We start from the raw sequence: 27,227 nt of genomic DNA, 5'->3' as shown, positions 1-27,227 counted from the left end.
CCCAGAAGATTAGCCAGCTGGCAGCTGTGAACCGGGAAAGCAAGTTTCGTGTGCTCATCCAGCCCGAGGCCTTCAGCGTCTACTCCAAGGCCGTCTCCCTGGAGGTGGGGCTGCAGCATTTCCTCAGTTTCCTCAGCTCCATGCGCCGCCCCATCTTGGCCTGCTATAAGCTGTGGGGGCCTGGCCTCCCCAACTTCTTCCAGGCCCTGGAGGACATTAACAGGCTGTGGGAATTCCAGGAGGCCATCTCGGGCTTCCTGGCTGCGCTGCCTCTCATCCGGGAGCGCGTGCCAGGGGCCAGAAGCTTTAAACTCAAGAGCCTGGCTAAGACCTACCTAGCAAGAAACATGAGTGAGCGCAGTGCCCTGGCCGCCGTGCTAGCCATGCGTGACCTGTGCCGCCTCCTTGAGGTCTCTCCAGGCCCGCAGCTGGCCCAGCACGTCTACCCCTTCAGTAGCCTGCAGTGCTTCGCCTCCCTGCAGCCTCTGGTTCAGGCGGCCGTCCTGCCCCGGGCTGAAGCCCGCCTCCTGGCCCTGCACAATGTGAGCTTCCTGGAGCTGCTGACCACACATCGCAGTGACCCTCAGCGGGGCCTGAAGAAGTACAGCCACTGCCTGAGCCTGCAGACTACCTCATCACCCTCAGCCCAGCCTGCTTTCAACCTGCAGGCCCTGAGCACCTACTTGGAAGGTCTGTTGGAGGGCCCGGCCTTGGCACAGGCAGAAGGCAGCTCCACACCTCTCACTGGCCACAGCTTGGCAGAAAAGGCCAAGCAGAGCTGAGAGGAGGGGATGACTGGTATAGGGTCTCTGGTAGGCAGAGAGGGAGGGGGTCCCTGAGCCAGGCCCCACCTATCACAGCATTCCCAAGTTCTGGTACTTAGTACTCAGTTATCATTTGGTCCAGAATCACTTCCCTTTCTCTGGGACCAAATTCCTCCTCTCTAAAAACCTCTCTAAAAAGAGGCAAAGCACTTACCCCTAACCAGCCCCAGACACCCAATCCCCAGGCCTCTCTCTCCAGGAGCCAGAATCAGGAAGGTCCTGAGGGAAGAAGCCATGACCTCTGGGCTCTCTAAGTGGCCCTCCTATTGCCCCAACCATTCCACCTTCCTGACCTAAGGGATCTGCTGATTGTTCCCACAGATAGCCATCTATGATGATACTGGCAACAACACCAGTAGCCTCACGGGTACCCAAAGTGCCTTTCAAACTAAACCTCTCCTGAATCTGGGTTCTCCCAGCCTCTACACGCCTGGAGGCCAGCTCTCTCTTCACTTCCTTTTTGAAGCATTTCCATCCCAAGAGGGCCTCAGATCAGCAGAGAGAGCTAGAAGCCATTTCTCCACCTTCTTGTAGTCTGACCCTTCAAAACTTGCTTCCTTCCTCCCAGCCTTGAAAATGCCTTCCTTGCATCATAGCTTCACTCTTTGGTCCTCAGGCCATCAGACCCCCACCTCAACATGGCCCTTGACCTTCCCTGTGCTGCCCCACCTTGAGCCCTCCCCAGCAATGTCCCAAGGGATGTCCCTAGCTCCACCTGAGGCATTGCTACCCCCCTGAGAACTTCTTGGAAATGTGGATCTGTGGGCTGTATTTCAGGCTTGCAGACTCAGGATCTCTGGGGGTGGGTCCAGCAATCTGTTTCAACAGGTGATCCTAGTGCATGCTCAAGTCTGAGAACACCCGCTCTGATAGACACTCCTCCAGGGGGAAGCAGCATGGCATGGCTAAGAAAGTCCTGTCTCTGTCTCTGACCATGTGCATTGAATGTGACTAAGAAGAGGCCTCTTTTGGAACTCTAGTGTCCCCATCTGTGAAATGGGCCAACAGGCCTGTATGGCCTCAGAGCTCCCATCCAGCTCTGCCATCCTGGGTTTTTAGGCATGAATAGCAGGTCTCTGGGGGTAGTGGATAAGAGGTGTTCTCATCCTTGAACCCTAGCTCCCATCCTAAGCCTTTGGTTGCCCAGCTCATGGTCACACCAGAGATCAGTATCAGAATACAGGGAGGTCAGGACCATCCCCACTGACAAGCAGAACTACTGTGCCTTCCCCAGCCTCCCCCTGTTCCTTTCCTCCTCCCTGGCTCCTGGCTCCTGGCATGCTTCCAGACAGCCCAAGCCTCCGAACTCCATGGCTGTTGGACTTTGGTGAAGTCTTGTGTGTCCTTGCCTCAGGCCCACCCAGTAGGTACCCTGAAGACCCTCTAAGGCATTCCATAGGAACTTGTGCCCATCATACTGGCTCTAACAGTGAAAACTGCATCTAAAATAAGATCACAATATTAGCCTATTAAATCTTTTTCTGAACAGGCCAATGGATGAAGGTGAAGAAGGGAGCCAGGGAGGCCTGGCTGTTCTGACCCTCTTGGCAGATGGCAAGGCCATCTGGGGCCACTTCTCATTTTTGCCTTCAGCCTAGCCTTGGGCTGAGCAGTGCCCACTGAGGCCCAGTCCCACCATGCTTGCTTACAATAAAGGGACACTCTGCCCTTTTGCCACTGTCACAACCTTTAATAAAGATGTGAATCTGAGGAAAAGCCTGATCACAAATTGCTAAGTCCATCTCAGAGGAGCCATTGAGATACCTTTTCCCTGGGAAGGAGGGGTTCTCCCAGGCATGGGTGAGCAGGCATTAGCCCAGCACAGTTGTGCTTTGAGGGATCTTTCAGGGCTTGAATGTGAGACCCCTAATGCAAGTAGGGAATCCAGGATAAGCTTGCCTCAGGATCATTTCCAAAGGGGAAAGCCATGTGAAGGGATAGAGGCACCAACTTCAAGAATTACCTCCTTGCCCAGTGAGGTGACACAAACCTTTCAATTCCTAGTAACACTCACACACACACACACACACACACACACACACTCTCTCTCTCTCTCTCTCTCAATGAGATCTGGGACAGAATGGACAACTGGAGCCATGGGGTCTGAGGGAACCAAGAAGAAAAGGGGGCCTACCTTGGGGGATCAGGGCAATAGGTGGCTCTGTGCTCCTGACACACCAAATGGGAGACAGGCCTGAGACAGAGACAAGCCTTCCTATGACAACTCAGCCTAGCCCTGCCTCAGGGCCTCCTCTAAGAACCAAGGGCTCATGCTTCAGTGAAGTTCGCTTAAAAATCTGCTTAAATCCCAGCCCCAACCTTGTTCATCCTTCCACCCGTACAACTCCTAGCTGCTACCCCAACCCTTGGTGCCACTGTTCTCCCATCCTGCACCCTTTCTTACTGAACCTGCCCTGCCCAGACAACTCTACACTTCAAAGTTTGACCTTCACTCCACTCCTCCCAGCAGACCCCTAGATCCTAGATCCTAGCTCTTCCTTTGGCCTCAGTTTGACTCCACCCAACTCCCCCACATGTGTCCTTCTCACCTTGCTTCACTCTACAAAATTAAGGGAACACTATAGCTAGTAAGCGTGGGACCAGAGATGGGTAGGATACTGTGAACCTGTCCCTCAGAGCAAGGCTAGGGCTGCTCGCAGGCTCTGCCAGCAGAGGGCGCTGCAGCCTACCCGTCTGGTAGGAGGCTGCGGCCAGGCAGGGGGCGTGGGTGGAAAACTGGCGCTGACAGGCTAAGCTGAAATAGCTCAGCCTTTCTAAAGTGCCACGCACACTTAGAGGACGGTGGGAGAAAACTTTAGGTAGCGGGTGCATGGAGAGCAGTGTCAAAATGGTAAACATTTTATATTTGTTTTAACATCTTTTTGAAACACTAAAACCAACCTATCAAAACCATGATTTCTGAGAGAGTTGCTCAAGCGCTAATGTGGGATTCTTTCAAGATCCACTTAGGACAGATACCAAATAATTGCAAGGTCAGAAGTGACACAAGGACAGCAACACTGTGACAATGGAAATGAATGACCTAAGTTTGGGAAATTCTGAGTTACCAGTGGAATTAGGATAAGGGCTACAGGAGAGAGAGAGAGAGAGAGAGAGAGAGAGAGAGAGAGAGAGAGAGAGAGAGAGAGAGAGAAACTCGCAGGAGAGCCCGAGCGCTAAGGTTAGGGCCCAGGTTAGATCAGGGCAAGAATGGGGTGGGTTAAGAACCTGGGTGAGGGGCTGAAGGGCTTATCTTGGGGCGCTAGGGTAGGATGTGGGTTTAGATCAGATTTTGGGTCACTGGTGACTAAGGTTAGGAATAGAGTTAGGAACAGAGAGTCTTCAGGTCTTTATGACTTTGGCAACTGAGAAATCCATGGAACCATAGACACGTGGGCAGGAGCTCCTGCAGAGGACTGCTAAGGTGGCTCCCCAGTGCAGTCTGCTTCCTTCCCCAGAACTTGTTCTAGAAGCATTGGCAGGGCCTCTGCCTCAGCTCATGAACCCCAGTGGGGCCCAGGCAACCAATGGGATCAGAGGGACTGAGGAGTGGGCAAACCTGGCCCCTGGGACAACCAGGTGAATAAAGTTCACAGACAAGAGAAAAGTAACTAAGTGCCGGACTCTATTAAACCATTTAGCACAAATAATCTCATTCAATCCTCCCAGCAAACCTACAGCTGACATCTTCCTCATCCTGCTATGAACACAGGGACAGAAAGCTGAATATCTTGTTCAAGGTCAGTACATTTGCCTGTGGCATAACTGGGGTTTGCCCACAGGGAGCCTGTGTCTAGACCGGCACCATCTGTAGTACACACTAAAGAGGACCCAGCCTCGGGGTGGGGGAAGGTTTCCTGGTCTCCCCTTCCTATTCCCTCCTGGTCTGCCAATCACAGATGATTAGAAAGGTCTCCAAATGCTACCCACCCAGCGTTCTGGTCAACTTATCCTAATTCTTGTTTTTTCTTTTAGGAAAGCGTTTCTTGGTCTCTCTTTTTTCCATTATTGTGCCCCTAAAGAGCGTTCTTAGATTTTTTTCCCCTAATTTCATTTTCTAACCAATGAAACTTTAATGCCAGAGATACACTGTAAATTCCTGAAGATTTTTGAGACACAAGATCATATCATCTGAAGGCTGGGGGTGTAGCTTAGCGGTAGAGCCCTTTCCCAGCATGTGTGAAGTCTGAGTTTAAAAAAACCAAAGGATCATGCATGAAAATGAGACCATTTTCTTTTTTGTGCACAACATGCTTATGAAGCGTGATCCTTTGGAGGGTCAGAAACCATTGCAATACCTGAGGTTGTTAGCTACCCACCCAGGGTGAATTTTTGCCCCTTATAGAGTGATACTGTCCCCACTGAGGATGAGTATTGTCTGGGAAATCCCCATCTCTAGCTACAATGCAAGTAAGAGTGATCATGGGAGTGTTAACCCCTCCATGAGGGTGGGCATAGGATGAGGACATCTGGAGGCAGATGAAATAGAATGTAGGCCAGGGACTCGGAGGGAACATGCTTCTCAGGGCCTGGCCTGGGTCCTGGTCTAAGGCACAAGCCCAGGCCTGGGCCTGAGGGAAGGATGGAGACAGTACCACCAGTTGTTTTTGTCTCTGAATCCAAGTTCAACTCCATTGAACCTGAATTCAGCAGCTGTGAGTGGAGACTCTGGTGAAGAATCTCCACTGACTCCTCCCAAGCAAAAATAAATAAATAAGAAAAACAAAATACAACAACAATAGGAAGTTTGGAAGTCTCTATACACCCTTATAAAATATATTTGCTGTTAAATGAGGAGGAAATTCCTTCATTCTTGGCTCTAGGAACTTCCTTATACTCAGCCCAAAGGAATTCTCTAAAATAACCAGCCGCCTAGACTATGCTTAAGTCAGTTTATAAATATTATAAATATCCTAAACTTGATAGCCAAGCAGACTACAAAAGCTAGCTAGCTAACTAACCACAGAAATTTTCCAAAAAGTAAGCCAGTCAGACAAGTGTGATAGGAGACACCGTGGAATCCAGAGTGGCTTGTCTGATGGTCTTAATCTGCCTTCATCACGCAGATGGAGGGCAGAGGACTGACTTCCCCTACAGTTCTACAGCCAGAAAGCCAAAGCTATGGCTCACCCCAGGCTGTGGCTCACCTCAGGCTGGACCATTCTACAGTAAATCAAAAGAGGTAGGGAGGAGGGGTGAGGCCTGCCCCCTGGAGGTACTCTCTGAACAGTGCATGTTATAGTTAGAATTTAGGCTTTGGAGGGATGTGGGTTCAAATACAAGCTCTGCTGTGTGACCTTGGAGAAATTACCTGGCCTCTGGGATCTCATATGCAAATTGGGGGAGATAATACATAGTAAATTGTGAGGATTAAATGGGGTAACATATATAAAGTACTTAAATTGACACAATAAAAACCACTAGAATCCAATACCATGCGAAAGGCCCTGTGCTGACTTCCAGAACATTCCAGAAAGCACTGCCTACTTCTTCCCCTCTCACCACTCTGCTCCTTTCTCCCTTCCCCATCCCTGCCTCTTCCCTTTTCTACCTTTCTCTTCCTTCCTTCTCTTATTCGCCTCTCTTCTGATTCTAGTCCCTTTAGGATCTAGGTGACCCTATCCCCAGTCACTTCTCCGGGTTCCTGTACCCCCACCTCCTCCAAGCCTCCTGCATTCTCTGCCCCAACTGGGTCACCTCTGGGTTGCAGGCTGGAAGGATTTATAGTAGCCCCCTCCTCCTCACCCCCACCTGGTTACCAGACAGCCATCTGTAGGAAGGTCACTTTCTCACAGCACTGGCAGACTTGCAGGTTGGCTAGAGGCGGCCCTGGGAGGAGCAAATAAATACATCAAGTCTCCAGCTGGGTTTGGAGATAAGAATGCAGGGAGATGAAGCCTAGGCATTCACAGCCCTTGCAGCCTGTTTCCACTGACTTGCCAGCAAAGACTATTTGGTACACTTCAAAGAGGACATCAAAGAGGACCATGCCAGCTGGGTGTGGTGGCACATGCTTCTAATCCCAGTGTCTCAGGGAGGATCATAAGTTCAAAGCCAGCCTTAGCAATTTAGCAAGGTCCTATTATTTTAAGATCCTGTCTCAACAAAATGTTTAAAAAAAAAAAAAGGGCTGGGTATGTGGCTCAGTGGTTAAGCACCCTGGGTTCAAAGATTATGCCTAGAGGTTGTACCTGGGAGGCACTGAGATGAGGCACCCTCTTGAGTTTAGATTGGCCTAAGGAGTGAGAATATGATCAACCTGAGCCCAAGATGAGGCAGGCAGGAGGGATGTTTAGCCCAGCAGCACAGGAGGGGAAACTGAGGCCCAGAAGGGAGAGAGATTTTTCCAGTATCTGACAGGAAGTCAATAAAAGACTGAGTTCAGCCTGCCAGCCCCTGTTCTGCTCTGGAGCCCTGTACACTGAATTGTGCCTCCTTATATCCAATTATACCTTACTGGATTCCACCAGGGCATTTCTTTAATTGACTACTTTCACACAAAACATTGCTTCCGTTCTGCTTCTGAGGGACCATTTCCAAAACCAAAAGAAATTAGTTCATTGACAGCCAGAGACAAAAGACAGCTGAGAAGAAATTCAGTTTTATTCCATCCTTCCATGTTCCCTCCCTGGGCTATTTTGATGAGGACAGTAGATGAGAAGGCCTGGAACAGTCCACCAGGAACTTTGAGGCTGGGGGATGGAGAAGAAGGAGATTCCAGGACTTGCCTCAGGGAATCTTCTGGGTGCAGGAATCTCTGAGTATGCATTTCATGTGGCCTCTCTCCCATCCTTGGGTACACCAGACAAAGGAGCAGTGACCTTGGTCTTCCTTGCTCAGTCATTATCTCAGGTGTCTGAACTATTCAGTAATCAGATTTTTCTTTTTCTTTCTTTTTTTTTTTTTTTTTTTTTTTTTTTGTGTGTGTGTGTGTGCTGGGGATTGAACCCAGGGGCTTGCACATGCAATGCAAGCACTCTGCCAAGTGAGCTATGTCTCCAGCCCCAGTGATCAGATTTTAATCTCTAGGAATAGTACCCTGCCACCTGAGTCCTCCTGAGTGAAGGGCCTTTGGGAAGTATTCAAAAGCAGAAGGACTCTCCCTGCCCATTGAGCAGTACATAGCAATTTGTGGGGAGGGGTTAGCTCCTGGTGTCCAAATGTACAGACAACCTCAAGAGATGAAGCAGGCTGCAGTGTGATGGGAGGGAGAACAGACAATGTCAAGAGTATGAGGAGGGAGGAAGCAATGGTCCAGGATTCACAGAGGACATCTTCTTGAAGAAGACCTTTCCAATACAGTCCATCTCTTGAAATCCAACTCAACCAGCAAGCCACAACACCCCAGAACCAAGGTCTCAACTCAAGAAGGGCAACACTGGAAGGACCTCAGTGCACACCTGGTTTATTCTCTAGCATGGCAAAAATGGAAACTAAGAAGGAGAGAGAATGAGAAATGGCTCAAGATCACACTGCAGGCCTATAGTTAGAGGGAGTTTTCGGACCACAAGTGCCAAGCCCAGAGTGGCCTGCACTGCTTTATGCTACCTCCACATTCTTCCTAAGATCAAAGTAACATTCTTCCTCCTGTTTTCCACCTGGCAGTGCAGGGCCTCTCTTCTGTCATAGGGCTGGTGCTGTGCTCGGGGTGTGAAGCCATGCGGGAACATCTCTGAGTTCATAAACATCCTGTTCATAAATCTTCAACTAACGACTGAAGCTTCTGCTGCTCCCAAAATAGCTTTCGATTCCAGCACAGGCATTCTAAGAACAGATTTTTATCCTTTCAAGAATTCTGTGAAAGCGAGGATCCTCTGGTTTATATGCCCATCAAAAAGAGTTCCCTGGACCTGGCCACTCATGCTGCCCCGAGTCCTGACCCTGGATACAGAGTGTGGACATAGACTGGCCTCATCTCCACATAAGAACCTAGATCTAATCTGTTTCATTATAATCACAGTCACTCTCATTTCATTTCCTCAAAATATCTTGTTAACTCTGAACATGCAACCCCCAATCCAGCTACTTAGAGGGAAACTTGCTTGTAGAAAATCTTGAGGGGGACTCCTTGCTATTCATTTCAGGACTAGCTGATTACTATAAGCCAGTCAGTTTAAACCCTTTGGCCAACAATTGGTTCAAAGAAGGGGTGTCCTAAGCCAATATGTGTCAACGGGACCCAAAGAGGGGCTATGATTTCAGAAAAGTGAATCCATCCCGTTGGCCTATTAACAGTAAGTATGCTACTCCTGCTGAAGTCAGGGCTCTCCAATGGCATCAATGACACACACCTTGGGTTAGAGTCTTGTTAAGGGTGAGAAAGAAGAGAAAGTGAATCTGGGACTGCTAATGTCATTAAGCCATGGAATCAAGGAATCCAGAAGCCTCCTGCTTTGTGAGATGGTCCACTTACTAGCTTCTACCCTTGGAAGTGGGAACTTTATTATTAGCAGATGGACACATCATGCACAATCCCCACCTCCCCAACACTGTGTCACCCCACTCTACCTCTTTACCATAATAAGACCTCCCCTGCAGGAGCTGGCTGCCTCAGGGCCTCTCCTCCTCCAAGGGAGCCAGTCCTGACCAGGCTGGGCTGCAACAGCTAAACATATTGCCCCTCACATGCAGGAATGTTGCCCCTTCCAGGCAGGAGTTCCCCAGCATCAGTGAGACAAGCGCAGACTCACATAATTACATGAGCTGCCGCTGGAAGAGCTGTTGTTAATTTTGATGGCAATAAATGGCCTTGCCAGCATGTTAAGCTAATTTCATGAAAGCACTGGGAGTAAGGTCATAGGCTGGATCCTGGATTATTAATAATGTCGAGCTTCATTTGAACCATTCAGGAAATTCCTCCCAGTTGCCTCCAGCAAACTGCCACAGGTTGCTACTTTCCCTTTGAAATCAACAGCCTTCCCATAGGCCATTGTGGATGTTTTTGTTTTTCCCTAGAAAATAATTAAAGTAACAGAGCCCAATAAATACTTAAACAGAATGTGGTTTTAATTAAAAACCTTCCACCAAGTCTGCAGCTGCAGGTTTCTCTCTCTAAGCAGGCATGCTGGTGACAGCCACAGGCATCAGTATCTGCATGTATAAATCTGACATTAGAAACCTTTACAAATAATAGCAATAATTTTGATTGCTGCCTATGCTGATAGCCTGTGTGTCCAGCAGGTGGTGGTGAACAGAGATGTCTAGGGCAGAGCCAAGGTCCTCTCCCTGTGGGGGGAGGCAGGACACAAGCATGTAGGCGTTGTGTGTGGCAGCACATCTCTTCATACCTGTATCTAATTCTGCATAGCAATTACAGTGGCTAATTCTATTCAGCTACTGTTGAAAAAACAATAGCCTCTTTTCTAAGCACTAAGTGCCATGTGCTAAGTGCTTTGCCTACCTTGCCTCATTTAATCCTCACAAGAACCCCCAAAACATAGATACTCTTATTTATGCTCTTTTTTCTTGAGGCACAGAGAGGTTAGGGAACTTGGTCAGGATTGCACTGCTGGTACACAATAGAATCTGATGCTAGAACCTGTCCTTCTAGCCACTACATAGAGTATATATGAAAAAATGCTAAGGGGGAGTGGGGGCAGGAGGTGGTGTAGAAATGGCCCTTTTCCCTGAGCAGTAATCTTTCTGATGTAAATTAGGAAAGGAAATCAGCCTGGGGAGGAGGGCGGCTGGAGGAACACTTGTGTGTGAGTGTGTGTGTGTGTGTGTGTTTTCAGCTTTAGAAGGAGGCATTGAGTGAGTGTTGGGGAGCTTCTGGCTGGAGGGCAGCTGTGGGGAAGGTCTCCAGAGCAGGCTGCTGTGCTGAGGATGTTTGATGTCCATCTGGGCCCTGGCTTTCTTATTCTCAGCATTCCTTCCTGCATCCCCAGGCAAGCCCATTAAATCACCCAAGTGTCACATTAAAACGCAGGGCATATAAGATTTTGGACCCAGTTGCAGCCAAATCGTTTGCGCGTTACCTGTCTTAAACGTTTAATCAAACATCAATTGCTTCCGATTTGGCAGTTTTCTTTTTCCCTCTTCTAGCCAATAGATTTTTCTTTGGTTAGCTTTCTTACATTTTATGGGCCCCTGAAAAAGTCATGAATCTTAGGGTTAGGACAGGAAGAAAAAGTGCTCCGCCACAAGGAGGACGGTGGGGAAGGTATACAGAAACTTTTCTTCGCTGCAGAATTGACCTCATTGTGACTCTGGGAGAATTCGGCGGGCGCCTATTGTGCCCTGGGTGCTGGAAATACTTTGGGGCGCAAAACAGTGCCTCTGTTAAGGAGGGTAGAAGAAGTTTCAGATTCCTGGGGCGTAGCCTGGGTGGGTATCCGGGCAAAGTCCGGTTGAGCGCTCCCCAGTGGAGCACTGCACAGCGGGCAGTGCCGGGCCTGTTGCCGGGTTCTAATCACAGCTCTGGTCGCATAGTCCACCAAATTCTCAGCCCACCATTGCCCCACCTCTGTGCCCTCCAGAAGGTGTCCAGGAGGGGGCGCGCGAGGACCAGTACTGGGTCCGTGGAGTACAGGCCCCTGGAGCAAGTCCCCGGATCCTGCGGATTTTAGCCCACCACCCTTCCACCCTTGCGACGATCCCCTGCCCTCAAGGTTGAAATTGGAGGTCAATCCGCAGAAAGGGACTCGGAGCTCCAGATTTCCGCCCCGAAATCTGTCTGTGGTTAGGACCTCATTCTGGTAAAAAGCTCAAGCTCAGTCTTGACAGACACTGAATTTGGGGCCCTCCGCTTCCGCGACTTGGAACTTTGTATCCCTCATTTCCCCTGTCCCTGCTTCCATGCACCTGATTAGGTGCCTGTTTCTTTAACGATCAAAGACGTAGGCGGCGGCGGGGGTGGTATCTTCGCTCGGTTCCCTGGTCTTTCAGTAACTGTATAGTTATTAACATTATAAGCACTAGATCTGCTCCTGCGCGCAGAGCGCGTAGTCTTCTCGCTGAACTCGGAGGTTGAATCCGGAGTTGTGGCTCCCATCCCAGGCCCAAGTGGACTCTGCCAGGGGCGACTCGGGTTCCAGCCCTGCCGGGACAGGCACTGGGCTCTCCAGATAAAAGGCAGGGGTAAGGGGTGTCTTTCGCTCAAAGCAGGATTCGGGAACAAAAGCTCTTGCAGGAGAGTTGGCCAAAGCTGCTGGGGCTGCGGGAATTAGCACCTGGGCCGAGGGTAGCCGCTGCGCCCGAAGTAATGCCTCCCCACAGAACGCCCCGGCTTCTGCCTCCCTGGCAAGAGAGCAAGGAAACGGGGGTCTTTCCCGGCTCGCAGACCCCGAGAGGTTTCCCGGACGCTGGCGGGGTGGGTCTCAGCGATCCAGGGATCTTTGGGTAGAGAGCTAAGGAGTTCCCTCTCACTCCCTATATTTTTTTCTTCCTGTGTCTCGCTCCATCTAAGTTGTCTCTTGGCCTGCTTGCTTCGCCGAAAGCGAAAAGAACCAGAATAGAGGTGAAAGCTGGCGCGGGGGTGGGGCAGTCTACTAGCGAGAGGCCTCCACCCCAGAGCCTCCCTCTTGCCTCCACGCCTCCCTCCGTCCCCAAAAGTCCCCAGGACCCGCCATCTGGCACCAGATCCTTTTAGTCCCGCTGCTGGGCCCTATTCCCCTTGAATCCCTCTTCTCTGGGCAATGCTCCCAGGACCGTTCCCCCAAGGTTCCCAAGACTCTGGCGACGCAACCTGGACGCCCTCCTTGCGCTGCAGACAAAGAAGTCTGCCAGACCTGTCGGCCGCGCCACGTGCCACTCTCGGCCCAAACTGCAGGGGCTCATTCCTGCTTTAGGAACCCTCCTGGCTGTCCCACTGCAGGGTCCCCGGTGGGGACGGGTCATAGTGGTCTCACCCTCGGCCCTTCTCGAAGACGCCTTCCCTCGAAGGGCGCCCCAGCTCCCTCCTCCTGTGTCGCCTGTGGGGACCCCACGCCTGGACAGATGTCGTGGTGAAGTTCTGGGTTCCGAACATGACTTGATTGAGCAACTTGCGCTGGTTCCAGCTCGCTGGGCCGCCTCTAGCTACCACAGTAGTAGGAGAGAGGGAGGGGAATCGGAGTGTGCGTGCACCAGTCTGTTCATATTTAATTTACAAAGAAGCCTCATAACCCAGGCCGGGTGGTCTCTTTAGATGCAGCGCTCTTTGCCGGTCTCTCTCCCCCACCTCCTCCCCAGCTCATTAAAATGCTTAACACTCAAATCGGGGTATTGATCTCCGCAGAGGCCCCAAACATGGGCCATCGACCCATCAAGACAGACCGCTACCCTGGGTGAAGACTGGGGGGCCAAATGCGCCCCAAGAGCTCAGTGTCTACATGAAGGGCTGGGGGCGGGGGCTCCGCCGGTCTCCCAGGACCTGTACCCCTTTTCAGACCAGCAGCTCAGTCTCCTAGGCTGCTATAGGCAACACGGGGTGGAAACGGATTTTAGCCAAATGCCTCGACATCCCTGCGCCTCCGCCTCCTTGTCGCTAAAAGAAATGTCGGGGTTTCGCCAGAGATAGGGAGAGTAGGGAACAGCGAGTCCGCGAGTCTGCTGAGGCCAGCTGTTGTGTGAGGGTGTGAGACGGCTTTGGGGCATAGCTTGTGGAGAGCGGGGGTTGACTGTATGTTTGCTTGAAAAGCTGTGAAGATACCGGGGGTGGGGGGACGTTCAGGGCTTATGTCCCCAGCCCCCAGTGCTCAAGAGGAGCAGACGTTTTGTAACCATCCCTGTTGCTGCCATCGTCGTTACAACGTCAGTGCCTCGTTCGCCTGGATCTGGCAATACCTGAGAGCGAGGTACTTGGGTGCGCTCAAGCTAGCCTCCAGGGAGAGAGCGGGCAAATACCTGCGCGCCCCACCCCACCCCGCGGTGAGCACAAGCTGGCGTGCTGGGCGGTGGGCTACTAGCGCTGGCTTTACTACAAAAGACCAGACGTAAAGAGTTCCGGCTTAAGAGGCTGGATAGTGGCAGCAGAGGGTCGGGGAGGTGGGTGTCTCTTCCCCACGCTCCCAGCATCACTGCGCGTTCTCGACTGGCGGGGCAGACTGGCAGGGGGCGGGGGAGACCAGGGCTTGAATCTGCCCAGATCCAGGCAAAAATGGCAGGGAGGGTGAGGCGCTCTGCTAACACTATCAATTATGCATCGTGTTGAACGTGGCTTCTGGGAGGAGGCAGCTAACAGGGGGGTGCGGGAGAGAAGGGTCCGCGCCAGCCAGGCTGAGCGCAGCTCTGTCGGTCCCGCTGGAGGTCTTTCTGCGCCACTGCCTGCATTTGCAAAAGTGTTTAAAGGCAAAGACACGCCCCCACTACAATCGGGAGCGACTCCTTCCCCCAAATTCCTCAAAGATGGTTTGTCTCACGTGTTGCGGGGCGTAAAAACGGCTCGCATTCAATTATCAGCAAAGCTCACGGGCGCTGGCGGGACAGGCGCGCGAGGGTGAGTGCCCGTGAATGTGTGTGTGTGCGAAACAGGGAGAGGCGTGAGTGTCCAGGGTGAAGGTGTTCTTGTGAAAATGTGTGTGAACGTTGTGAGAGCCAACACGCGATTATTACATGATAATGGATAATTCTAACATGTGAAGGTCGATTGTGTGGAGTGTGTGTCTGTGTGTGTGTGTGTTAGTGAATATATTTTGCGGGCAGTGAGATAAGGGACAGGGACAATGTCAATGGCTCATAAATGTAGGGGAATAGGGGGAAGGGGGTACAGAGGGCTGGGAAGGGCCAAGCCTAGGGCGGTGGGTGTGTGGTGCCCTTTGTGACCGACGTATCTCTGCCTTGGGGAGGGTCTTTATGGCTTTAACAAAAGTAGAGCATGCAGGAGGTGGGAGAGGCTATGCGCGTTCCCGCCAAGCCGCGGGGCGCGCAAGTACTCTCTCCAACCTGCAGCTAGAGAGAAGAGGGGCAACAGACACGAAAGGAAAAACTGAAGTGGGACTTTAAGGCCAAGGGAATCCTCAAACTTACCTGTCCCTTTCTCTCTCCCTCCCTCGTTTTGCCCACAAGCCGCAGCAACAGATGCAGGAAGCTCTCCAGGGCTGTCACCCCAGCTCTGCCAAACCGAGACTGGAAGGCTGCATACCGGGAGTCATCGAGCAGCCGGTAAGTAGTAAGGACCACCCCACAACCTCAACCCAGGTGGGGGCAGGTCCAGTCTAGAGTACTGGACCCCAGCATCACCTTCTGGGAGGATAAGGAAGGGAGGGGTCCTTCCCTAGGAGCACTAAGATGCGGGATTCCGAAGACACAGTGTGGGAGGGGCTCCGACAAACCTGACAGGTGCCCCAAGGGAGGGGTGGCAGGGAGTCTATGTAAATGTGTTTGTGAGACTGGAGATGAGATTTTATGGGGGTCCCTAGGGCATCTTGGGGCTATAGAGAGAAAGGCACAGAATTTTAAACCTTCTGCAGCTTTATTTGCCAGTAGAGACTACCTCCCAGACCTATGGGCCGGGGATCTCTCTACCCCTGGAAGCATCTGGAGTCTGTGGGGCCCAAGGGGGAAGCTTTGGCTGTCCCTACTACAAGTATCTGGCCAGACATGGGGGAGGGTTTCCTTTTCCAGACCGAAGGGTGACCAACCACCCTGGATGGGGATGGGGACGGGGATGCTATAGCCCAGGGGAGGAGGACATCTCCTAGGATGGAGAAGGTTATGCAGTGGTTAGGGACTCCCCAGATCCCATGCCTCAAGCCACTCTGCAGCAAGTTCTGGGGTATTGCCTGCTCAGGTTTCGGTCTCAGAGGAGGGCTTAGCGCACATGAAAGTATGGGCCTGTGTCCCTGTGGGTCAGTTTGTATGAGGACTAGTGTCCTTGTGGCTGTCAGTTCTCACAACAAACAGGAAGACACTGCACAGTAGTGAAAATACTGTACAAATGATGGTTTCAGTTGACAGAACAATGAGGTCTCCAGGGTACATTGTGTAGGTGTCTGGGTGTCTATGTATTTGTGTCTATGAAATGCATTGTGAACCTTCTGATAGAACATCAGGTCCTCTAGTTGGTGGCTGGATGGTGATGCCTGAATTTCTGTTTGTATGTTGTGTGCCTGTATGGGCGTGTGTGACATGCTATTCATGGGACAAAGGGTTCCAGAAAGGACTGGCAAAAATATGGCAAAAATAGCCTTTCGGTGTATTCAGTTTACCGGGTTAAATGAAGACTTAGAAACACTCAGAGGGTCAATGCAGAGCTCACTGCAAATGGCAAGCAGCAGAGCCTTTGGAGGGCTAGCTCAAGAATGAGAGTAGGGAAGACAAGAGCATGGTCCACACCCTAGAAAAAGGAAGTCAGGGTCCGGAGGGGGAGCTCTTCTCGTGCCCAAGAGAAGTTCCTGGATGTAGAGGAGGTAATGGAGCCGTGGAGTCTAGGCTAGACAGGTTTGCAGAGACAGAGCTTGTAAGGGGAAAGAACCTGAATTCAATAAGTGACCTTCTCATTTTTCGCCTGGCTTCTATTTGCAGGAACCATGATGGCGCCCCTTCGAGCCCTTTGGTTGGCCTGGGCACTCGTAGGAGTGGCTGGAGCGTGCCCAGAGCCGTGCGCCTGTGTAGACAAGTACGCTCATCAGTTTGCTGACTGTGCCTACAAAGAGCTGCGCGAGGTCCCTGAAGGACTGCCAGCCAATGTGACCACGCTTAGTCTCTCGGCCAACAAGATCACTGTGCTAAGGCGCGGGGCCTTCGCCAACGTCACGCAAGTCACATCGCTGTGGTTGGCGCACAATGAGGTGCGCACTGTGGAGCAGGGTGCACTGGCTGTGCTGAGCCAGCTCAAGAACCTCGACCTGAGCCACAACCTCATATCCAGCTTCCCTTGGAGCGACCTGCGTAACCTGAGCGCGCTGCAACTGCTCAAAATGAACCACAATCGCTTGGGTTCTCTACCCCGGGAAGCCCTCGGCGCACTGCCGGACCTGCGGTCTCTGCGCATAAACAACAACCGGCTGCGTACTCTGGAACCTGGCACCTTCGACGCACTAAGCGCTCTGTCACACCTGCAACTGTATCACAATCCCTTTCACTGTGGCTGCGGCCTCGTGTGGCTGCAAGCCTGGGCCGCGAGCACTCGTGTCTCCTTGCCCGAACCTGACTCCATTGCGTGTGCCTCGCCTCCCGCTCTGCAGGGGGTGCCGGTGCACCGCCTGCCCGCCCTGCCTTGCGCACCACCTAGCGTGCGTCTTAGTGCAGAGCTGCAGTCTGAGGAGCCTGGCACCCCGCTGCGCCCTGGCATAGTGTTCCTGTTGCACTGCATAGCTGAAGGCCACCCCACGCCCCGCCTGCAATGGCAACTTCAGATCCCAGGTGGCACAGTTGTCTTAGAGCCGCCCGTTCTGAGCAGGGAGGACGACGGGGACTTGGCAGAGGAAGGGCAAGGGGAAGGAGATGTGGACACGCCGACGCAGACGGAGGCTCCAACCTCAGTACCGGCACCCGTATGGCCAGCGCCCCCAGCCACCCCGCGCTTCCTGGCCCTAGCAAACGGCTCCCTGTTGGTGCCTGTCTTGAGTGCCAAGGAGGCAGGCGTCTACACATGCCGTGCACACAATGAGCTGGGTGTCAACTCGACATCAGTACGTGTGGCAGTAGCTGCAGCAGGGCCCCCTAAGCACGCTCCTGGCGTGGGGGGAGAATCTGATGGGCAAGGCCCGACCTCCGAGCGCAAGTCCACAAACAAAGGCCGGGGAAACAGCGTCCTGCCCTCCAAGCCTGAGGGCAAAACCAAAGGCCAAGGCCTGGCTCGGGTCAGCGTCCCGGGTGAGACAGAGGCACAGCTGGAGGAGGAGATTGGTGTAGGAGAGGAAGCGGAAGACCAGATTCCTGTGGACCCGGCCGAGGAGCAGCACTGCGGCCACGGGGACCCCTCTCGGTACGTGTCTAACCACGCGTTCAATCAAAGCTCAGAACTCAAACCGCACGTCTTCGAGCTGGGCGTCATCGCACTGGATGTGTCGGAGCGTGAGGCGCGGGTGCAGCTGACGCCGCTGGCAGCGCGCTGGGGTCCTGGGCCCGGCGGGGCTGCGGGAGCCGGGCGGCCTGGGCGGAGGCCTCTGCGCCTGCTCTATCTGTGTCCAGCTGGGGGCGGCGCGGCAGTGCAGTGGTCCCGCGTGGAGGAAGGCGTTAATGCTTACTGGTTCCGCGGCCTGAGGCCTGGCACCAACTACTCAGTGTGCCTGGCACTGGCAGGGGAGGCCTGCCATGTGCAAGTGGTGTTCGCCACCAAAAAGGAGCTGCCCTCGCTGCTAGTCATCGTGGCGGTGAGTGTATTTCTCCTGGTGCTGGCCACCGTGCCCCTGCTGGGCGCCGCCTGCTGCCATCTGCTGGCCAAACACCCCGGCAAGCCCTACCGTCTAATCTTGAGGCCACAGGTCCCTGACCCTATGGAGAAGCGCATCGCTGCGGACTTCGACCCGCGGGCCTCCTACCTTGAGTCCGAGAAAAGCTACCCAGCAGGCGGCGAGGCGGGTGGTGAGGAGCCTGAGGAGGCGCCGGGGGAGAGCCTTGATGAAGACGCGGAGCAGGGAGACCCAAGTGGGGACCTGCAGAGGGAGGAGAGCCTGGCGGCATGCTCACTGGTGGAGTCCCAGTCCAAGGCCAACCAAGAGGAGTTCGAGGCGGGCTCTGAGTACAGTGATCGGCTGCCGCTGGGTGCGGAGGCAGTCAACATCGCCCAGGAGATTAACGGCAACTACAGGCAGACGGCGGGCTGAGCCCCCTGCCCGCCTGGACCGCCCATTCCCACCCCCGCTTTGGGTGCCCGGGAGCGGAAACCTAGGGCTGGCAGATTATATCATTTATCCCCTCGGTTCCACTGCCTTCGAACTTCACTTACTCCGCCCCCTTGTCCCTCCCAACGTTGATTACTAGGGACTCTAGTAAGAAGTGGGGCGAATTCACTAGCCCCTGGTCACTTATAACCGTATTTATCCCGGGAGGCTCTGTCCACTCCCCCAAATACAATAATCCTCTTATTTCCCCATATAGACACAACCCGCCAACGGCGAGGCAAATCCATACTCCTTCACTCCTATCGTGATTATCTGCGAATTCCGCCCCGCAGCCTGTCCCATCCGTGGGCCCTGAAGCCGGAGAAAATCCGCGAAGACACTGGAAACATCTGGTGGTATAGCCGTTTCTGGCCCCAGACCTCTAGTAGATGACCCCATAGTGGAGCGTTGTGGGTCTCACCTCGACCCCTACACCGCCTTTTCAGGGCTGCCCATCCCAGAAGCCGGATAGTTTCAGTCTCAACGCCCGACAGGGAATCAGATCCTTCTGTCTCCCCACCTCTCCACCTCGACCCTACTTCGGTCCAGCTGGAGATGAGCTGGGTGCCTGGGGCGCCTTTCGGCTCCCTGTTCTGGTTTTCACATTTTCGTTGCTTTCAAAGACAGCGACATTCTGGGTCTGGTGCTAACACCCCCTTCCAATCTCTGGGAAAACTGGGTGTACATGTGTCAGGGGGTGTGGGAGGGAATCGTTTTCTCCCGCCTGTCTTCTAACTTAAAGCGCCGCAGGACCGAGCGCCCCTTTTCCGTAAAGGGGTCGGCTTGGTTCGGGGCCAATTTCGTTGTCCAAGTGTTGCGGTTTCCGGAAAACGGTATGCACTACAGCTTCTTCCGTGGCTCCACGGGGCCCAGACTCCAGCCGGAAAGCGCCAGGGGCGTAGGAAGCCGACTGTGGCTCCCTGGGGCCGAGTTTCTCCGGAGGGCTGGCGCACAAAGCCTGCGCGTGACTGCAGCGGGATCCCGACCGGGAATAGCACTCCCCGGTCTTCGGGTCCCCTCGCCCCGCCCCGCCCCGCCCCGCCCCTCCTTCCGCGAGAATAGTGTTTGCCAGGCGTGTAGTCCTCGTCCAGCGTGGTCTGTAGGAGAAATCTGTGTTCTGTAAAGTGTGACGGTGTAGAGTAGCGGGGCGGGCGGGCAGGCAGGTGGGTGGGAAGGGAGGGAGGGAGGGAGAGGGTGGGCGTGGCGCGGGGACTCGGGCAGGGGTAGGTTTTCCTTCTTAAAGGAAAGCGTCGGGGTGGGGTCTCAGGCCTAGGGACCAGCCCTCTCCGCGAAGCGCAGCACAAGCGTGGCCCCGGGCGGAGTAGCCCCCGGAAGCCCGCATCCTTTTCTAAACTCGTCTGTATGTAAACAGTCAATAAAACAATCGATTTGAACTGGGCTTGGTGACTTTTTGTGGGGGGTTGAGAAGAGGGTGACCGAGTAGGCCTGCGGCACGGCATGATGGAGAAAATCGCGGAAGGAAGGAGCCCCTAGGAGCCTCTCATCGAGATCTTTTGTGCGATTTCTGTTTGTGATTTTGCCATGTGTTTGCATCTGGCCCTGCTCTTGATGCCTCCAACTCTTTGGGTGGAGGGGTGAAACCACTTGGAATGGGAAGAGGCTAGAACACAGGAATTTCCTCCAGTAGTGTGTACATGTGCACTTGCACTTGAGTGTATAACATCTTTTGGTTGAGACTATGGTGTGATGGTGCGCTCACGTGTGTGTGTGTGTGTGTGTGTGTGTTGCCTACTTTCTAAACACCAGCCTCTGAGTTCTAGAAGCGGGGTGGGGGGTACTTATGGGAACAAGACTGCTGTGGCTTGAACAAGAGAAACAACACAAATATCAGAGCAGGCAAATGATGTCAACCAGCAAAGGGGAAACCTGGCAGGCTGATTCCACAGAACAAGCTGGCACCTTAACCAGCTTGTTAAGGTTAAGTACTGTCCCCAAGTGTGCGTGTATTGTGGTTGCAGGTGGGGAGTGAATAATGCATGGATGGGAAGCATGTATGGAATCAGGCTTGAGATGGCAAGTAGAAGAGGTGGAAGATCAAGGGTGGATGCTGTGCTCCTCACCAGCCTAAAAGGCGGGGGGTGGGCTGCCTGTATGTTTCTGCTGAATCCCCTCAAGGGGTAGGAAGTGGCCAGGAAGGGAAGTGAAAAAAGAAAAGAACAGAAATGAGGGGAACAAGTAGATTCCATCCTTTTCCTCTCTATTCCTGCTTCAGGTCTCTTCACCCATGCCCTCTTTGTGAGTTTCTTGTCTTCCTAATTGGGCTAGTGAGACACTAAATGGACCCAGGTCAGACATCCAGCATCCTGTCGTGGCCTCAGGCCTGTCTTCCCGTTGAGGTGATAACTCAGGGTCTGGGCCCAGGTTCCCTTCCTAGACCAGCAAAACTGTTTCAGAGGGAAAAATTCCTTCTAAGGGCCACAGGCTCAGCCACGTGGTCTGCCCCAGGTCCTAGACCACATCCTGCCACTGCAGCCCAACCATTAGAATATTTTCTTTTAGAAAGAGGACTGCTTTGTTCCACCTGCCAGTCAATTCCTAGGGCTGGTGGAGGGATCGACCCATAAGATTGCTGCTAGGTACAGGCCTGGCTGGGGCAGAGGGTGCTCAGGGGTTTGAGTCCAACCAAATCCTCTGGCCATAGGTCTCCAGTGAGGAGAAGGGCTCCTTCCTGTCTCTCCCAGTCTTCAGGATTCGGGCCCTCCAGAGCCCTTCAAGGATCCTGGATGCCCACTAGGGAAGGCACAGAGGAGCTGAGAGTCCAGCCTCTTCTCTGCCTAGGACCAAGCTTCTTAAGAGATGAACAAGCCCTACTCAGCTAGACCTTGTGCTCCCTGGGAGAGGGCAGGCCCAAAGACTCTGCTAATGGGACAGGAATGGGTAGTGTTGGAGTCCAAGGACCAGGATGCAATGCCAACCCTCTCAGGAACTCTCCAGTTTCTGACCAAATGTCTGCACAGAATGGTCCCTAGACTCTGGCTTTCGTCATATTTCCTTTTAAATTTTATTTTTTCTTTTTCCTTCCCATCTTTTTCCTCTGTTCTCTTTTCAGTTGTTCCAATTCAACTACCTTGAGATTTAATTCTTTTTTATAGTCTCCATGTCAGGTGGTTGTGCAACCTTGGCTTGTACTTAGTCAGAGGTGGGGGAACTCACTTTTTATCTCTCCCCTCAAGGTACACTTGTTGAGCAGTTTCAAATGTGTCTCTCCCTGCTGCCACCCCTCAGGCCTGGCTGCCACTGGCATGGGCTGTGAGAACCTGCAGAGGTTTGGAGATGTAATCCCTACCTCCACCCCTAACTCCAGGGCTCCACAGTTTTTCTTTCAATGCACCTTCTTTGAGTGTCAATACTGTATGCTTCAGGTGCTGTCCTAGCTTAGTGTCCCACAATGTCTTTAGTCAGAAAAGGTATTTGGATGCCACATGGGAATGGAATCTAATGGGTAGAGGAGTGTGTGTGTGTGTGTATGTGTCTCTTAATGTGTTTTGGGGAACCTGGAAAATGGCCAGCAAATGCAATATGACAGCAGTAGCTTTGGAATTCAGAAAAGTTCATTAGGGTCAGTAATTCTTTGAGCTACAGACACCACATGCCCTGGATGTGGACTTGAATCTGATCAGAAACCTGTCTGCACAAATGATTTGAAAGGAGAGCTCCCCCTCTTCTGCATGCTTCGTAAAGATCAGCTGGAATGAGAACCATCTAGATCATCAGAGAAAGTCCATTAATATAAAGGAACAAAGGCTAGCTGGGCTTCTCTGAGAAAAAGCAGCTGATGTGGATCCTCTATTCCAGATCTTGTCTGGAATGCAGCCCTCCCCCGCACCTGACAGTCCAGTAACATCTACAGCTAATGCTAACATCTCCAAAGATCAGGCATGGCAACAAATGTTTAGATTGTTGCTCCCTGATGGTGATGTGAATCTCAATTTTCTTCCCTGGCTTTCAGGGTAATGCAGGGATCTTGCTTGCTAAGACTGCCCCTTTCTGGATTTTTTAAGCCTAGAACTCAACCTGCTATCTATATAAAAGAGGTGTCACCTGCAGAGAAAGGATCATGACTGCATGAGCACTGAGTGAGGGAAACTGTTCTTTCAGTGTACCTGATGGAAAACCATCTCCAGGTACCGCGACATTAAAAAGCTCTATGTTGAAGCCATAAATTGCCAAGTTTGAGCTAACAAATACTTTTATCCTGAATATCTGCAACATACAGGTATTGATGAGAAATTCTGCTAGAAAACCGGGGCTAAAACAAGCAGAGCCATTTCAGTTGTAATGTGTCAACCAATTGATTGCTTTTGAAACACACCCACCTATACCTATGTGTTCAATGACAAATTTTTCCTTAGGGCTCAACAGGAAATAGCATTATATTGAAAATGAAAAATCTGCTGTAGCTGGCAAATAGAAGAGATTGAATTACAAAATATCTTACAATGTTAGTGTTGCCTTTAAAATATAACCAATGCAGGGCTGGGAATGTAGCTCAGTGGCGGAATGCTTGCCTAGCATGCACAAGGCCCTGGATTCAATCCCCAGTATCAGGAAACGGGTGGTGGTGGAGAGGGGTAGCTAAATATGATCACTGTTCCTGAGGAGATTTGATTTGGATTTTTTTTTAAATAATTTTTCTACCCCAGGCTGGGTAGAAAAAACAAATTGTTGGGTTAAATTATTTGTCAAGACTTTGTATCATCCCTTGGTTAAATAAGTTATTTGAAGATGATTGGATTTCTGAAATTGTGCTAATTGTGTATGCTTTGTTTGGACATGCAGATGTAAGTTTAATAATGAAATTTAAGTCCACATGGAACAAGAAGAATAAGTGTTTATATTTTTATCAACTGCCTACTGCTTAAGTATACCCCCCTTGTGTATTAGGAGTTAATTTGGTTTTGGCATATTAGATGCGTTTTCTCTTAGCAACACTCTAGCTAACTGGTCTTTAAATTGAGTCTAAAAGCCATTCAAGGCATCCAACCATTTGAGAGAAAAACTGCCATGATCACAGACATTAGAGAAGAACTTCATAAGAATTGATCAGTGTTGAAATGGGGAAAGAACTGGAATGGGGAATTAACTATCAAATGCTTTTTAATACAAATGGCTTATTAAACATCTAAACTGACTAAGTATTCTCAAGGTCATCACCTAATATTAATACAAATAACACCAATGTAACCAACATTTATTAACTCTTACCATATTCCAGGCATGTATTAGGGACTTTATAAGCATCATTTTATTAATTCTTATGACAATCCTGTGAAGTGATAATATTACTTTTGCAATTTACAAGCAAATAAATAAAAGAGCAGAGAGGGTTAGTAACTCGCTGAAGGCCCCACAGCTTTGTGATTTGCAGGGATGATATTTGTCTGGTTCTCTGAATCTAGTGCCAGAACTCTTAGCCATCATTACAACCCTCCTCTTGATACCTTTATAAATCAGATCCTGTGAAGGATATTTTATATATTATTAAATTCCTGCTAACTATGGAGCTTGTCTAGAAAAGGGGTTTCTCTTGCTGTCTCTTGTTTCTCAAAATAGCACCCCCCATTATAAAAGTAACATGTGCTTAAACAATTAAAAATTTAGTCCTTCAAATCACACCAGCCACATTTCAAGTGCTCAATATCCACCTGGGACCAGTGGCTCTGTGTACTAAACAGCAGGGATACAGAACATTCTATCATCAGAGAAAGTTCTTTTGGTGGTGTTGTTACAGAAAATGGAAAAGTACGGAAATTTATGGTAAAAGTAGTTTATTATTTATAATTCCCCTGTCCAACGAAAAATGTGGTTAACGATTTATGTTTTTTCAGTCTCTTTCTAAAATAATTTTATTACATTACATGAGTAGCATATGAATGCATTCTTATCATAAAATAATAAACTGATAAACTGAGCTGTGTGTGGTGCTATACACCTGCAGTCCCAGCCCCTCAGGAATTTGAAGCAGGAGAATCTCAAGTTCAAGGTCTGCCTTAGGGAGACCCTGTCTAAAAGAAAGAAAGAAAGGAAGGAAGGAGGGAGGGAAGGAAGGAAGGAAGGAAGGAAAGAAGGAAGGAAGGAAGGAAGGAAGGAAGGGAGGGAAAAGAAAAGAAAAGAAAGGGAAATAAAAAAAGGATTTTAGATTGTAGACGTGGCTTAGTGGTAGCAATTTCCAGTACCACAAATAAACAAATAAATAAAAATTTGATAAATGAAACTTCCCTTGACCACCTCCTTCAATTTCAGAGCTCTGCCTGATAGTAACCACTCTTACTAAAGAAGTAGACATCTTTTCAGACCATTTTTGGCATCACTTCTACACATGCATATATCCATATGGAAATATGCAGTGGTGTAATTAATGCCATTCCAACTCAAGGAGCTTCCACCTGATTCAGTTTAGTCTCCCCAAGTGCCATCTACGCCACACCAGAAGTCTAGGGCTCTCCTCCCCTTCATCTTGAATTACTGTGGTCCTGGGATATTGTGAGAGGGGATATCACCTGGAGCAGGTCAGATGGGGACCAAACACAGAACTGACAGGTGCTATTCCTGTGGGGTGTTCCTAGAACAACGTGCTGATGGTCATAAGTCAAGAGGAGTCCTTACTCCACGCTGACGCTGTGAGGAGCTAATCTGTGGCCCAGGGCCAGCCTGAAGGTGGTGCTAGCTAGGGTGGAATGTGTGAGGTCTGCAGGCTCAACTGGCTCCCAGTGGGTCTGCTCAAAGAGGTCCTTTGCTGTTTTCATGTGCTCCACACTAGAGCATGGAACTCTCCTAAGGCTGCCCTGGATCCTCTTGCACTCATTTAATAGTTTTCTTTCTAGTTGGCATTGCAGGGACGTAAAGCACAGACAGTCTGACCCAGACCAATATATCTCTCCATGTTTACCTCTTGAGTTCAGTTCTTAATTCATGAATTTTTAAACTTTCTTCATCTTAATATATACATTTATAGTTATTAATGTTCCCTTAAATCCCACTTTAACAGGTTCCCCCAAGTTTTGATAGGTGATGGTTTGCATTGTCATTCTGCAAGATTTGTTCTTTGGCTCATGAATAATTTAAACACATGCTTTTAAACTGTCAGTTTTATGTGAGTTTTTTTTTTCCTTGCCATTTTTGTTATGTGTTTGATACTAATCTCATTGCTTTGTTGTTAGAGAATGTTGTATGATGTTGATTATTTGGTGATTATTAGAACTTGGTTGGAAGAACAGCACGTAGTCCATTTTTATAAATGTTCATATGAGTTTGAAAAGAATGTTTGTTTTTGAATTATTGGGTTCATGATTTTTACAAGTTCATTAGATCTGATTTACTAATACTGTTGATTCCATAGTCTATTTTCTCACTAATTTTTGGTCTGCTTGCCCTATTAATTTCTGAGAAAAGTTTTCAGAATCTCCTATGATTGTGGATTTGTCCATTTTCCTTGTAATTTCACACTGTTTTTTTTTTTTTAATTTTATTGATTGATTGGTACTAGGGATTGAACCCAGAAGTGCTTAACCAAAACACAAAAGTGCTAACCACTAAGCAACATCTACAGCTCTTTTTTATTTTTGATTTTCAGAGAGGGCCTTGCTAAGTTGCTGAGGCTGGCTTTGAACCTCGATTCTTCAGCCTCAGCCTCCAGAGCTGCTGGGATTACAGGTACATGCTCCCATGCCCAGCTCGCTTTGTTTATTTTTTAGGTCATGTCTGAAGGTGTATGCATCTTTCGTGAAGTGCAACACACAGAAAAATATTTCAAAAAGAGAAAACAACCATATAACCTGCACCTAGTTCAACAAAAAAAGAAAACCACCAGCACCCAAGCTGCCTCTCCATGTTTCCTGAGTTGCCCCTCCCTAACCATCCTGACTTCTAACATGATGTGTTAGTTTGCCTGTGTTTGAACTTCATATAGTGGAATTACACAGTGTGTTCTCTTTGAGTCTAGCTTCTGTTCAACCTCATGTTTGTTTGAGATTAATCTAGTGATTAGAGAAATCATCCATTCTTGCTTTTGTGCCATTCCATTGTAGGAAGGTACCACATTTCCTGTACTTATCCTATTGTTGATGGACATTTGTGCTGTTTCCAGTTTGGAGCTATTACAATAATGCCATTGTAAATATTCCCCTATAGGTCTTTTGGGGATTGTTCGCATTTCTGTAGGCTTGTGCTCAGTGTATTTATGTTCAGCTTTGGTAAATACCGCCAAAGAATTCTTCAATATACACTAGTTTACACCTGCACAGTTGTGAGAGTCTCACCAACACTTAGGGTCTTGATAAATTGCTGAGGCTGGCTCTGAGCACACAATCCTCCTGCTTCAGCCTCCCAAGCAGCTATGATTACAGGCGTGTGCCATGGCACCAAGCTTTATTCATGGATTTTGGTCAAGGCTGTCTCAGAGGTATGAATGAATGCCTGTCATGCCTTCTGGGTGGACAGTACTGTCCATTCATACAGCACAGCCTCCTTGTTCTTCATGCATTTTGCCTTGAATTTTTTTTTCTGATGTTAACATTGCAACTCCTGCTTAATTTTTTTAGTATGTGACTAATATACCTTTTTTCTATTATTAAAACTTATTAAAAATCAAATAACTCTCTAAGATTTATACTTAAAAAAATACAGTCCTGTGCTT

At 50.3% G+C, this 27,227-nt stretch overlaps 2 protein-coding genes across 6 annotated transcripts in view; both read left to right on the top strand.

The window, feature by feature from the left end:
- Positions 1–3,740, top strand: part of Pml (PML nuclear body scaffold) — a 42,331-nt gene extending 38,591 nt beyond the window's left edge. For 2 of the 3 annotated variants that reach the window (XM_046427927.2, XM_046427926.2), the window contains one exon: positions 1–3,740. In XM_046427927.2, coding sequence (XP_046283883.1) covers positions 1–782 — 782 coding nt within the window. In that variant the 3' untranslated portion in view covers positions 783–3,740. The other variant, XM_046427930.2, reaches the window with a different exon arrangement.
- Positions 3,741–11,769: 8,029 nt separating this feature from the next.
- On the top strand, positions 11,770–19,725 carry Islr2 (immunoglobulin superfamily containing leucine rich repeat 2). 3 transcript variants are annotated; one of them, XM_058573749.1, is made up of 3 exons: positions 11,770–11,903; positions 14,811–14,906; positions 16,269–19,725. In XM_058573749.1, exon 3 carries the CDS (start codon positions 16,274–16,276, stop codon positions 18,512–18,514), a length of 2,241 nt encoding a protein of 746 aa, XP_058429732.1. In that variant the 5' UTR covers positions 11,770–11,903; positions 14,811–14,906; positions 16,269–16,273; the 3' UTR covers positions 18,515–19,725. The 3 variants fall into 3 exon arrangements, with proteins under 3 accessions (XP_058429732.1, XP_046283892.1, XP_058429733.1); XM_046427936.2 differs by lacking the exon at positions 11,770–11,903 and adding an exon at positions 13,465–13,673; XM_058573750.1 differs by lacking the exon at positions 11,770–11,903 and adding an exon at positions 13,955–14,241.
- Positions 19,726–27,227: the final 7,502 nt, after the last annotated feature.

This window comes from Marmota monax, unplaced genomic scaffold (assembly GCF_021218885.2).
Source record: "Marmota monax isolate L192 unplaced genomic scaffold, Marmota_monax_Labrador192_F-V1.1 WCK01_AAM20220418_F8-fsc00111, whole genome shotgun sequence".
NCBI classification, from domain to species: Eukaryota; Metazoa; Chordata; class Mammalia; order Rodentia; family Sciuridae; genus Marmota; species Marmota monax.
This window is presented reverse-complemented; position numbering and strand designations above follow the sequence as displayed.